The sequence below is a fragment of the Chiloscyllium plagiosum genome, chromosome 21 (genome assembly GCF_004010195.1).
Source record: "Chiloscyllium plagiosum isolate BGI_BamShark_2017 chromosome 21, ASM401019v2, whole genome shotgun sequence".
NCBI classification, from domain to species: Eukaryota; Metazoa; Chordata; class Chondrichthyes; order Orectolobiformes; family Hemiscylliidae; genus Chiloscyllium; species Chiloscyllium plagiosum.
Genome location: NC_057730.1, coordinates 10,138,929 through 10,153,133, shown reverse-complemented (window position 1 = coordinate 10,153,133; position 14,205 = coordinate 10,138,929). Strand labels below are relative to the sequence as shown.

The window sequence follows — 14,205 nt, the reverse complement described above, 5'->3', positions numbered from 1 at the left end:
CTTATTACAGACTATTTCTAAATGCATGAACTTAATTTTCTGAATGCCAATTCATCGTCTGTTTATCCCAATTCACAAAAGTGCAAATCCTAACAGAACAAAATTAAGTAATGTTTCAATTTTTTTCTCTATACAAGATAAAATGGAGCAGAACTAAGTGATCTTTCCCTTCATAGCAGTTGTTCACGCATGACTTGCTGATAGAAATGTTTACTTTAAAAATGCTCTGAAGTATTTTCATTATTAGGAGCGTGGATTAGTAAATAAATGACAAGCAAGGTTACTGGTTGAGTTTTCAGTAATTAACAATGTCATTCCTCAGCAAATTAAGCCGCCAAAAATGTCATTCAATAACACAAGACAACCTGTTCAATCTAGTAGAACTGGGACTTTCTGCACAGAAGTATTTTACTTCACCCAGTAGCAACCATAGCTTACATTTCTATTGACAATCTGCCACAGAAACAGAATGAAATATGTAACTTGAAGCACAGAATCAGGCCTCTTTGCCCAATTTCACTGTGTACTGGTGTTTATACTTCAAATGAAGCTCCTCCTACACATACATAAATACGAACATTTTTCTACTACTCCTTTCTCATTTATACAATTGAACTTGCCCTCAAATATCATTTGCCTCAGCTAGCCTATACAGCAGCAAGTTGCACATTCAAACCGCACTCTCGCTAAAGTATCACCTCTATATCATCTTATTGGATTTATGTAGAATGATCATATTTTTATGGCACTGATGTTTGACTCTGGCAACTAGAAAGATTCTTTCCACGTTAATCCATTCACACCCCTTCACAATCTTGAAGATATATTATAAATTGTCTCAGCTCTCTCTTCAGAGAGGAGAGCCAGCCTTCTGGACAGTTCAATCCCACCGCAATTCCAGGTTCTTTGCATGCAGTAAATATTTTTTTGCATGGAGTAAAAACGGTTCTGGTCCAGGATGCCATGAAATGTATGCCTGTATAGTGGGTGGAATCAGTATCTGCATAGCTGCAGCAGTCCTTGTTTTGATGAGTCTCCCTTTCAGAGAGCCTGGCACTCAAACACAATCACACATCAGTTCCCTCAGACAATGAAAAGTCAAATAGGAAGCAAAGTCAATTCAGACCATAGAACAATTCACATGCAAATATATATCCTCATGTTATGGTCTGCAATTAAATATGCTAATCTTCAGATGTTGGATCTAATCTGTTCTCTGACCAATGAAACAGAATTTTAACAGTTACTTAATCAAAACCCAATGCTCTTGCATTTCAACTACTAAAAGGACACCATTGTAAAGGAAAAATGTTTAGCAATTGTATTTTGCAGCTATCACAATGCTCACAGTTCAGAAAAGCAGCTATGACAATAATATTCCTTCAGAAAAGCTACCAGACTCAATTATCTGCATTGGATAATAACTGGAATGAGAAATAGAGTTTAATTTGGCTATAGGAGGTACTGCATTTTGGTAAAAACAAAGGCAGGACTTGTACAATTAAAAGTATGGCCTTAAAAGTAGAGTTGTAGAACAGCGAGACCTAAGGATTTAGGTATATAATTCTTTGAAGTTTGCATTACATGCAGACAGGGTAGTTTAGAAAGCATTTATAGCACTTGCCTTCATTGCTGAGACTTTTAAATACAGGAGTTGGGATGTCACGTTGAGGGTGCACAGGACATTGGTTTAGAGTAGAGTGTCCAATTCTCGTTGCCCTGTTACAGGAAGATTATTATTAAGCTGGAGAGGGCTCAAAGATTTACCAGGATGTTGGTGGGAATGGAGGATTTAGGGTAGGAGAGGCTAGGACTTTTTTCACTAGAATGTAGGAAGTTTAGGGACAACCTTACAGAGATTTATAAAATCATGAGGCGTGTGGAAAAGATCAATATCAGATGTTTTTTCCCTGGAATTTCAAGACCAATGGGTGTATTTTTAAGGACAGAGGAAAGATTTTAAAGACGACATGAGGGGCAACTTTTTTTTTGAAAAGCACCATGGTTTGTGTGTGAATGTACTTCCAGAGGAAGTGGTGGATGTGGGTATAGTTACAATATTTTCAGACATTTGGATAAGTACATGAATAAGAAATGTTTGGAGGGATATGCGCAAAGTGTAGGCAGGTGATAGTGGCTCATTTTGGGATTAAGGTCGACATGGGTTGGGTGGACAGGTCTGTTTCCATGCTGTATGACTTTATGCTATGCTACCAGCAAATTATTCATTAATTAAGGAAAGCATTTGCCTAAATTAGAAAAAAAAATACAAAAGTTCCAACAGGACTTTTGGTCCTTCATATCCATGTTAGCAGAAAGCAGGCTAGCTAGCTAAATCACATTCTTCAACTCTTGGTTCACTACCCTGCAGTAATAGCACTTCAGGTCCATAAGCAAAAGCTTCACTCCTCCACCTCTACCACCCTTCTTGCTAAAATACTTATTTCAACTGCGCTCCTAAGTATTCTTTCAATACTGTAAAGCTACAGTCCCTAGTTATTGACCTTATTGCTATGGTCAATAAGTCTTTTCAATCAACATATCTTAGCTCTTCATAACTTTATATATCTCAATTAAATCTTCTCTACCTTCTTGATTCCAAGAAAACATATTTCCTTTACAATGGTAACTAGAAATTATAGGCAATACTCTAGGTATACCTTATTAAATATTTAATGGAGCTCTAGCATAACTTCCCTTACATTCTAAACTTCTGATAATAACAGAAGTATCCCATCGGTTGCATAAAGCCTGTATTCTATCTATCTCTGTACCCTCAAGGATCTGTACTCCACCACAGTCTGTTCTTCTGGATTCACTAAGGTCAAACAGTGATGTCTTGCTACATTCAGGCTCCCATCCATCCTGCTATCTTATCAGCAACTGCAGAAAGACCCACATGCCCCCAAGATTAACCTGCTCTGCAAAACAATCATGAAGTTTGTACTTTGATCCACATTCCAGAACACAACAACAGTGATTTCAGTTAAGTGATTGGAGAAACTTACCTTTCACATTTATGCATCACTACCATTCTCGGGTGCCCCTCCTTTGGTTAGCTCAGTACTACAGACAATTTTAATTTGCAAAGGAGGAATTATTTCTAATGCGTGCAATGATTTCAAAGAAAATTTGCACAACTTAGTTCAATATACAAAAGGTACTTAATTGATAATATACAAAACATTATGCTACAAATTAAATACATTAAAAAAACTTTGACCAATGGTAAAAATCCATTTCCATAAAACAAATTATATTCAATTTTCTTGTCTTTCCAAATGTATTAGAATTCAAAGCAGAAATCTATGGGTTGCGCTTCGGCAGGTCGGTGTGGACTTGTTGGGCCAAAGGGCCTGTTTCCATACTGTAAGTAATCTAATCTAGTCGAAATCAAAAGGGCCTTTTTCATACACTTACATTTTAATACAACACATCACTGCTGAATTTCCTGGGAATAGGAAAAGGAGCACACGATGATCATGTTCTCAATAGTCCAAATTATTTTACTACGTTACAATTGTCAACTACTAAACAGAAGTATTGGCAATGCAAGTTCAGACATCATTCAGACCAGAGGCTTTTGAAGTGTCAACAACCACATCATTAAAGGACTATCAATCTATAAATACTCCTGATAATTTATGCCAATTTGTTTGTACAAGAATCAGATAGAAAGTACTTGCATTTAACCAGTGGGAATTACTGGGGAAGTGGGAAAAGTGGAACATGCAACCAAATCCATATATAGCCAATTCAGTCTCATGCTCACTAACATACAAACACCGTAGTGAACAGGAAGGTATGACTGCACTTAAATCATGCATTTTATAAAGTGTCAGAATGTTGTCTTGCTTTTCGCCCTCAAATTGCCAAGGACAAAGAAAGCACCAACTGGCACTAACTACCACAAAGAGAAAATAAAATTTGCAGGGCAAATCACACCCATTTTGCTAGCATGGCAAGAGGCTGAGGGATGACCTTATACAGGTTTATAAAATCATGAGGGGCATGGATAGGATAAACAGAAAGTCTTTTACCTGAGGTGGGTAGTCCAGAACCATAGGACATAGGTTCAGGGTGAGAGCGGAAAGATATAAAAGGGACCTAAGGGTGAACTTTTTCATGCAGAGGGTGGTGTGTGTATGGAATGAGCTGCCAGAGGAAGTGGTGGAGGCTGTACAATTACGGCATTTAAAAGGCATCTGGATGAGTATATAAATAGAAAGAGTTGAGGGACATGGGCCAAGTGCTAGCAGAGGGGACTAGGTTAGATTAGGATAACTGGTTGGCACGGACGAGTTGGATTGAAGGGTCTGTTTCCATGCTGTACATCTCTTTGACTCTATGTTACTGACATGCAGGACAAAGTTTCCTTAGAGCTGATTAATCCCCCAATCCGGCAGCCAAATAAGAGAACATGCAAGTTACTTCAATAGGTTTGAGAGACTACAGATGGTAGGACTCCTCTAATTTTGTAGTAGTTTAAAGTGTAGATACTGTGAGAACAAGATGTTTTAATTTATAATTTAAGTTAATGCAAGTGGATCATCCAATGATTAACACTAAGAGGCAGCCAAGATTCTGTAGAGACAGTTAGATATTTTTTAATTTAAGAGGTGCTACAACCCACTTTGGAAACAGATGGGATTTGCATTCAGACCTTCCAACTCAAAGCTAGGGGCACCATCACTGTACGACAAGAGTCCTTTTGTCTTAATAGTGAGATAATTTCCAATCAACCTGTTCAGCAATATTATTACACAGCTCTGGAGCAGATGATACTTGAATCTTAGTGTTCTAGCTCAGAGATTAGAACATGACCATTGCACAAGAGACCTTTGCCTTACCACTTATAAGAATTCCTCACATTGTGAATAGTATAAACAGCACTAATTGTTTGTTATTCCCACTGAGATTAATTATAAAGTCACAGCCTTATTAAAGCATCAGCTATTTCAGGCAGTGGCAGATCATACTAGTCATATTATATGTGTGATTATATCTCACACATTATTCAAAATGTAATAAAATCTCTAAAATGGAACAAATGTAGTCATGAAAGTTTACCTAACAATGAGCAGGTACCTGCACGATCATTGGTTTCTATCTGCCACAGCTGTCCAATTAGAATTAGCATCATACATCCTTTGTTTCTTACTTCCAAGAGTGTAATTGCACTTAGAACAGATACTTCCAAATAACTTCCCTTAATCTGATTAATTTCTTGAATATTCTGCCAGAGGAATGATCTAAGGTTACAGAATTTAATGTAAGGACAGGTCAACATGGTCATCTTGACTGGCAGAAGTGTTGAATAGTTTACACTTTTTTTTAAGTTATAGGAACTTGTTTTCACAAATATTCATGCACAAGAATGTTAGGTGCAATCTGACCATTCTATTTTTATAATGGACAAAACATTTCAATTCCTACCAACATTCCACTATAAACTGTGGGAATGTATATGAATGCAAGAGTTGAGAGAAAAGAAACCATCTTCATAAGCGCATTAACACTTGAGTAAAAATCAAAAAGTACTCCACACATTTAAAAAAAAAATACCTAGGAAGGCCTAACTAGCCGGATAGCACTGATAATCGGCAGTGAAAAGACTTCCTACACAATGTGGCAAAGCTTAATTCCAAAAGTATCAACAATAACATGAGATCACATGCTCAGCATTCATACAGATTTTGTACATGTAGTTATGCTTCAGTAATTATAATTAAGTCTATGGTTGATGAGATAAAGCCCATCTTTCTTTTCCTAACTGTAAAGCAAGTATTTGTTTCAGAATTTTTAGAATAGCAGTTTCTAACAAACACATCCTGACCAAAACTGTGCACCATACAAATAAGAAGAAAAAAAACAAAAATTACTCCTACAGCATAAACAACTCTTCTGCAAGTATATTCAAGACAAATCATTGGGTGAAAATTGAAGACACCATGCCAGAGATGCCCAAAACTAAAAATAAGCGCTCAAAAAGGCAACTTAGTGTTGCAGAAGAGTAATATTAGCTATGTTTTGCTGCGAACTACTGCCTAATGGAATGCGGATTATGGGCGCCCAAAATTTCAACCAGGTCTCTTGCCAGACAAAACATCATACATCAAGTAAATTGTGCAACACCTGGTGACACAGTAACATTTGGAAAATTTCTCAAATTATTTTGAGGGCACAAAATCTGGTGAGAAAATAATTAGAATTGGTAATTTTTAAACTAAAGAAAACAGATATGGAAGCAACAACTAATTTGAGTATTGGCTCAGGCCACCTAGAGATGCTCCTGGGGTCTTGTGGAAGAAGTGGCAGTGTTGACGACTCTGGATCTTCCGGCCCAGAATTAAGTGCCACTCAACCTGGAGGTGTATCATGTCCAAAGAGATCGATTTAAAATCAAACATAAAAAAGGTGAAATGCATTTGTTCGACTTTTTACTGTACATTATGCACATCGGTATCTCAAATACAAATTATATTATTCTTACTTTGATAATTCATTACGGAATTCAAATAAACATTTTGTACACAAAACAGTTGCTATGGTTTCACCACAGATCTGAGGTAAATTCACATTTCAGGAAATACAAAGTGGGATGTTGACTAGGAACTCTTGTATTTATGTTAAATAGCTCAACAACAGTTGTGCTTGTGACAAGTAACCTGTACCACAATCATCCCCCTTGCCAAATAAAAATCCTGCAGTCTAAATTTGATCTGGCCCCAAAATAAAAAAAACCTGCTGACACCAATTGCATGGCCTTTTTAACACACGCATGCACTCTGGATATGCAACCACTCTGGCAAAGGTTCACCAACAGATACCTTTTCAAACACGGAAATGGAATGAAGATGGTGAAGGCGATCCTAAATACTAGCTAAAAATCAGCACAATTGTAATGTATGTTAAACACTTGCGCATCTAATTCAAACACCATCTTAAAAAAAAGCTTAGTACTATACAACACACTGAACAATGAATATTCTTGTAGATTTTTTATTTCAAACTATCACTTTTGTCTAGTGGTACAGACAAAACAGATAGCACATTAGCTTTGTCTTATGTGTTCTTGCAAATATGTAGCTGTGCAATAGATAGACCAATGCATCAATTTAGGATTAGAGTTTACAGGGTCTTGGGCTCATTGCCAGAATAATCTCAATTTCAATGAAGTTTCTGCAGTTAAAAAACAGCAAGTTACTCCTTTCTGTTTAAGAGAATGTCATGCATAGGCTAACTGTTGTCACTATTTACATTTACTGAGCCTAAGTTCAAGAGAATAGGTTTTTTGGTTTACTCATGAGATGCAGAGCTCAGTTCTACTGAGAGAAAGAGAAACCAAATTGCAACCTAGGGGACAACACTGAAAACCGGTAGCTTTAGCCAGCTTCCCAAGCAATAAGCTGCACTGTGTCACATCAAAATATACAAGGTCAACCCTAGCTCAACATATCCAAGTAACAGATCAGAAATATCATTACAATGAAAACGCATTCCTATATTCTGGTATTTTCACCTCCCCTTTCTTCTGAAGGCATCAACATTTGCAATTCCAGTCACTGAGAGCTTCTAGCATTTCATTCAAGGGGACACGAGATATCTTTGGATTCTCCTTAACCCTATTGGCCAAAGAGATTTTACAAATTCATTAAAGGCAAAAGAAACGTAACTAGGGAAACAATAGGACCCCTTAAAAGATCAAAGAGGCCAACTGTGTGTGGAATCACAGAAAAAAGCTAAATACTAAATGAGTATTTCACCTCAGTATTTACTGTGGTGAAGGATATGGAAGCTAAAGAATTTGGAGAAATAAGTATATAGTGGCCATATTACAGAAGTGGTGGTACTCAAAATGCATAAAAGGTGGATAACCCTGGGACCTGATTAAGTGTTTCCACAAGTTTGTGGGAAGCAAGGGCCCTTTGCTAAGATACTTGTATCATTGATAACCACAGATGAGGTGCCAGAAGACTGGAGATTGGCTAATGTATTTCCAATATTTAAGAAAGGTGATAAGGAAAAGCCAGAGAACTATAGACTAGCGAGCTTCACACCAGTGGTGGGCAAGTTGCTGGAGGGCATTGAGTGACAGGATTTACATGCATTTGGACAGGTAATGACTAATTAGGAGAAAGGTGAGGACTCCAGATGCTGGAGAGTCAAAGTCAACAAATGTGGTGCTGGAAAAGCACAGGTGGTCAGGCAGTATCCAATGAGCAGGGGAGTTGAAATCTGGCCCATCTGGTGAAGGTCCCCTTGTATTCTGCGGTAACTTTCTTCACTGTCCACTACACCGCCAACTTTGTCATCTGTAAACTTACTAATCGCGCCTCCTATATTCACATCTAAAATCATTTATGTAAATGATGTAAAGCAGTGGACCCAGCGCTGATCCTTGAGACTCTGGATCCATTCGTCACAGGCCTCCAGTCTGAAAGACAGCCCCGTCTCTTAACTTCAAGCCGTTGTGTGTCCAACTGGCTAGCTCCCCTTGGATTCGACACGATCTAACCCTGCTAACCAGTCTACCATGCAGAACCTTGTTGATTGCTTTGCTGAAGACAATGATGAAAGCAGAGCAGTAGACAATCTTCTTGTCACTTAGAAAAATCTCAACCAATTTAGTGAGATGCGCTTTCTCGCACATAGGGTCAATCAACATGGCTTTGTGTGCGAGAAAGCGTGTCTTGCTAAATTGATTTGAGTTTTGTTTGAAGTGAGAAAGATGATGGATGAAAGCAGAGCAGTGGATATTGTCTATATGGTCTTCAGCAAGGCAATCAACAAGATTCCACATGGTGGACTGTTTAGCAGGATTTGGTGTTGCTGAAACCAAACAATTGTGAGCTAAACAATTGGGTACAAAATTAGCTTGAAGTTCAGAGACAGAGGACTCTCTCTCAAACTGGAGGCCTGTGACCAATTGAGAAACCTAGGGGTCCAGTTGCATAATCCCTTGAAACAGGTAGATATGTGGGGGAGCTTTTTTGTACTCTTGCCTTCATTAGTCAGTGCATTGAGCGTAGGAGTTGGGATGTCATGTTGCAGCTATATGGGTAATTGATTAGGCCACTTTTAGAATACTGCATTCAATTCTGGTCTCCCTGCTATAGAAAAGATATTGTTAAACTTGAAAGAGTTCTGAAATGAATTACAAGGATGTTACAGGAACCGGAGGGCTTGGATAATAGGGAGACGCTGAATAGGCTGGGGCTTTTATTCCCTGGAGCTTGGAAGACTGAGGGTGACCTTATAAAGGTTTATAAAATCATGAGGTGCATGGATAGGGTGAATAGCCAAGTCTTTTTTCCCCCAGGAGAATGTAAGGACTGCAGATGCTGGAGATCAGAGTCAAAAGTGTGGTGCTGGAAAAGCACTGCAAGTCAGGCAGCATCCGGAGAAGCAGGAGAGTCAACATTTCAAGCATAAGCTCTTCACCTTTTTCCCAGGGTAGGGGAGTCCAAAACTAGAGGATATAGATTTAGGGTGAGGAGGTAAAGACCTAAAACAGACCTGAGATGCAACTTTTCCGCACAGGTTGTTTGTATGGAAAGAGCTGCCACACGAAGTGCTGGAGGCTGGGATAAATACAACATTTCGAAAAGACATCTGTATGGGTACATGAATCGGAAGGGCTTAGAGGGATAGGTGTCAAATGCTGGCAAACTGGACTAGATCAGTTTAGGATATCTGGTCAGCATGGACAAATTGTACTGAAAGGTCTGTTTCTGTGCTGAATAACAATGACTCTCAGTGGCGGTTTCCAAATTGAAAATCTTAACTGGGATGAATTATAAAACATCTTCTACCAGATGCTTCAAGCTTAGCAAATGTAATGTAACACTGCTGTTTTGAAACATTTGCTCTATTTCATCAGTGTTAACCTTAAAGTATTCAAATAATCCTTAAAATTACATGTCTTGATGACACAGCAATTTCACCTCTTGCATAACCCCAGGTCAAATGTTATTTTTAAGAGACAAAAGCTATACATGAGGAAGAACAGTACTTCACAAAGCAACGCTTAGAGTGCAAATAAGCCCTGAAAGCAAAGTTCCCAAGAAACTTTATTAAACTAAAATATTTTACACTGTGCACTTACCTCTGTTAGCTTCTTGGTAGACTTGAACTTTACCCGGTTCTACGCCAAGTCGCCTAAAATTGAAGATGAGGAATAACCCTCAAATAAATCGTTCCTCAAAAACCATATTGTTGACTTTTACATAAAATTATGGCACAGGACATGTCTTTAAAAGGGTAATCAAAAATACTGAGATTAAAAAAGTATATAACTCTTTTGGGGGAGCAGTGGGTCAGAGATAGAAAGGAAGTACTAATACTTACCTATAAAATTTACATTCAAGCATATTTATTATAATAGTCACTATAGAATAACACTGACAACAACTGGCAATCTTAATTTCGTTCATATGCGTGACCAAACTAAAAATGACATTTAATCAACAATGTGGTGAAGTGGCCCAGCACAATGAACACCTAATCCCAGAATTGACTATTTGTCTGGGCTACAATGCTTCTTCATCTTCCTAGTGAATACATGGGTAGACACCACAAATAAGCTGGATGCTCTAATAACTGGAGGAAAGCGGAATAGAGAATTTTTTTTTAAAATTGATGGCTTGTCAGGCATAATCACTCAATGATCACCTCAGTTGGAAACTGTCCATGCTGCTTAATGGGCAAATGACAGGTCTGCCTTTCCTATAATGGCACATTATTGTTGAATAAACTGCTCACATTTGAAAACTAGTGACTTCACTGAGGTAGTGGAAATCTTTTATACTTGCGGCACACCTCACTAGGCTTTATACAATGTTCAGTTCAGGAGAAAAAAAGCTCAAATCTAGGGCAGACCAAGGTAAAGTGTATTCCAATAAAGCAATAAAGTCACAAAAGATTTTTTAAAAATCAAATTTAAAAAAAGTCAGAAGAAAGCCTTATGTTCAAAGTGAACATAAATGAATTATTTGAATAACTATATCCAAATTACTAGTAAATATTCACTCTGCGGCAAGCATATTGAAAACCCATTCAACTGGACAGGATGTAAAGATTCATTCTTTGAAGAGAAATCAGTGACTCATCGAGCAACATGACAGTCTGGGCTCCAGAACAGGATTTTAATAAGGTGCACAAATCCAGTTACTTTAAAATTACTTCCTGGTTAAATTAATTTATAAAGGTGCAAAATCCCTACCAAACCTACAATTCTTTGCATGTTATTTTCTTTGACTTTCAATAGTTAAACTCCAACATTTAATAGCCATTCACAGAAGCCAGTGTTTTCTAAGCATTTTGTAGCCCCCTTTCATGAAAATGCTTTCTCATGTTTTTGGCTGCATGGTCACTGATTGCCCCCTGTTAATCTTCAGTCTGTCAACAGACTTTGTAATCATGGGAGCAGCAGGAGGGAAGGTCAGATTTATGTAATCCACCATTCTCCTATAGAGGGCAGTAGCAGAATCTTCAAGCATTGTAGCTATTATAGACATGTCCTCACTTGACATGTCCACAAGCCCACTTTCAAAGCTTCACTGGATAGTGAACAGAGCAGGAAATGTTGCCGACTTCAGCAACTTGACAAAAATCAAGGGCATGGGACCCATTTATGACATTTGAACTGCTGGGGTTCATCTACCACAACAAATACCTGATCTTTACAATTCTGCACCAGCAGGTGGAACAAATGTTCACCATGTCATCAAAGTCAGCAATGGTGCAACATAGAGGTACTAAGAAAATGCTATAATCAATTCCTGCTAGATACACTCAATTTACTTAAAAAGACTGCATTACACACAATTAAAATGCTGAAGCAGCACAAGTGGAAAAAAAATGCACACCTTTCCTCTTAAAATTTGTAAATATTAAAATGTAAAAAAGGTACTAAGTTTACTGACCAAAAACAGTTTGAACTGAACAAGAAATGAGGGCGAAAAAAAAACACTTCATACTCCCTCCCAAGAATAAAAGATGAAAAGGTAGAAATAAGCTGAAATAAATCAGTATTACATCTAATTGTTCTTTTAGAATACATAGTCTATACTGAAGTTTGCATCTTCAATCTACTGTGAAATCTAGTGTCCAAATAGTACTTTCGTTCACATGATACAATGCAGAATAGTTTATTCTGTTTGTAGCATTTTTATTAAGGGACATTAAAAATACTGGGAGTTTGCATAACATTTTATAGTATTCAAGAACATATGCCTATAATTTGGCAAATGTTATGATTGCTCAATAAAATGAGCACCTCTATCAAGCAATGAATAGCAGTTAACATACTAACTCTCCCAAGGTGACTCCATACATGAATCAGTTGCACATATATACGTAGGTCTATATAGGAGTACGCAAGAATAGGTTAACTCCGCTGTAGCAAACCATAAGCAAAAACCAAAAAAAGAAATCAGGCTTATGATATTAATAGAAGTAAAAAGGAAGTAGCAATATGTGCCCATTTCATTATGAATGGTAAACATTCACCAGGATGTTGTCTGGTATAGAGCATTTCAACCATGAAAAAAAGATTGGATTAGCTCAGGTTATTTTTGGTGGAGCAGAGACGGTTGAGGGAGGAACCTGATAGCGGTGTATAAGATTATGAGGGGCATGTAAAGCAGTTGTTCCCCTTAGATGAACTGTTAAGTCAAAGAGGCACACTTTTAAATTGAAAGGAAGTAGATTTAGAGTGGTTTTGAGGAAATGGTTTTTCACCTACATGGTGGGTGCCTGGAATGCAGTACCTGGGAGAGTAGTTGAGGAAAGTAACCTCACAACCTTTAAAAAGTACTTGAATGTTATGATATTTGGTATTTATCCAAGGCTGCAAGCCTAGTCTGGGAAAGTGGGACTTGCGTAGGTAGCAATGTATTTTTGCTTGTACAGACTCAACAGGCAATAGGGTCTCTTTCTGTACAATTTTATGATTTATAAAAAAATGCTTTAAAACATAGCACTGCACAGATTGTTTCTAAAATAGAAAAATCAGTCAATCCAGAGTAATATATAGTGATAACTTTATAAAAAAAGAATATTTGCTTACTCTGAAATTTTTCTGGCTAATTCTGTGTAGGCTGAACACGAGTTGGCAGAGAACAGTGCCAGGCCACCTTTGATTACGTTCATGGCTGGTGGGTCCTGTAAGCCTCCCCTCAATACGATCCTTTTTGCCAATCTTCACCACCACCACCCCCCAATGTCAATTCACCTGCAATTTAACAAAAACGTATTTTATTACAAAGTGGGCACAATTTTTAAAAGGAATTCACAGCAAGCACGACACGTATGAGACATTCGCTCGAAAATAAAATTGCAAATATAAAATACACTTTAAAAGGGCAGCTTTAAAGAGATAAAACTCCACCCCTTTTCTCTCTCTCTCTCTCCACGCTGTAACTACTTGCAAAGCCACAGTGGGTCTGCTGCAGTTCCTGTCACATGTGGAGAACCCCTTCGCCTCCTCTGCACGATCAGCGCCCATTTTAAGCCGCCCCGAGTATTGGGCAAGGCCCAAAGGCCAAACGACAACAACAAGTCCTGACTCACTCCCCCCGCAAACCATTTCTCCTCACACGCCAGCCCCCAAACATCAGGCCGGACACTCGCTGCCCACGGGACTCCGTTGGTAATCAAGGCGACGCACTCCCACCCACTCGTTGGGTCTTTTACCCACCGGTTCTGAGGAACGGTCGGTGTGACCGTTAACGGGAACCAACGGCCGCGTCAATTCCCCAGAACGGTGCTGCTCACCTGCACCCGCCAACACTGCCGCTGCGTCGACGCTGCCACCGCGCGCTCCCGTACGCTCAAGGACTGCGCGCCCGCCCCTCACAACTAGGGACCCTCCCATGGCAACTTGGCCACACCCCTGACAACCAAGACACCTCCCCTGGTAACCTGGCCACACCCCTGACAACCAAGGCACCTCCCCTGGCAACCTGGCCACACCCCTGACAACCAAGGCACCACCCCTGGTAACCTGGCCACACCCCTGACAACCAAGGCACCTCCCCTGGCAACCTGGCCACACCCCTGACAACCACGGCCCCTCCCCTGCAAACCTAGCCGCACCCCTGACAACCGAGGCTCCCTACCCTGGCACACGGGCCAAGAACAGGTCTTCTGCCTCCTGGGTCCTCCCGCAAGCACGTGACTACTGGGCAGGGACACATGGTA

General features: G+C 39.1%; 1 protein-coding gene across 5 annotated transcripts in view; it reads right to left on the bottom strand.

Moving 5' to 3' along the window:
• The window catches only part of prpsap2 (phosphoribosyl pyrophosphate synthetase-associated protein 2), a 35,248-nt gene extending 21,368 nt beyond the window's left edge, over positions 1–13,880 (bottom strand). For 3 of the 5 annotated variants that reach the window (XM_043711222.1, XM_043711221.1, XM_043711219.1), the window contains exons 1-3: positions 13,703–13,788; positions 13,073–13,237; positions 10,109–10,161 (exon numbers count right to left, since the gene is read on the bottom strand). In XM_043711222.1, coding sequence (XP_043567157.1) covers positions 10,109–10,161; positions 13,073–13,155 — 136 coding nt within the window. In that variant the 5' untranslated portion in view covers positions 13,156–13,237; positions 13,703–13,788. Of the gene's footprint in view, positions 1–10,108; positions 10,162–13,072; positions 13,238–13,702 lie in introns of all 5 variants that reach the window. The other 2 variants (XM_043711220.1, XM_043711223.1) reach the window with 2 other exon arrangements.
• Positions 13,881–14,205: the final 325 nt, after the last annotated feature.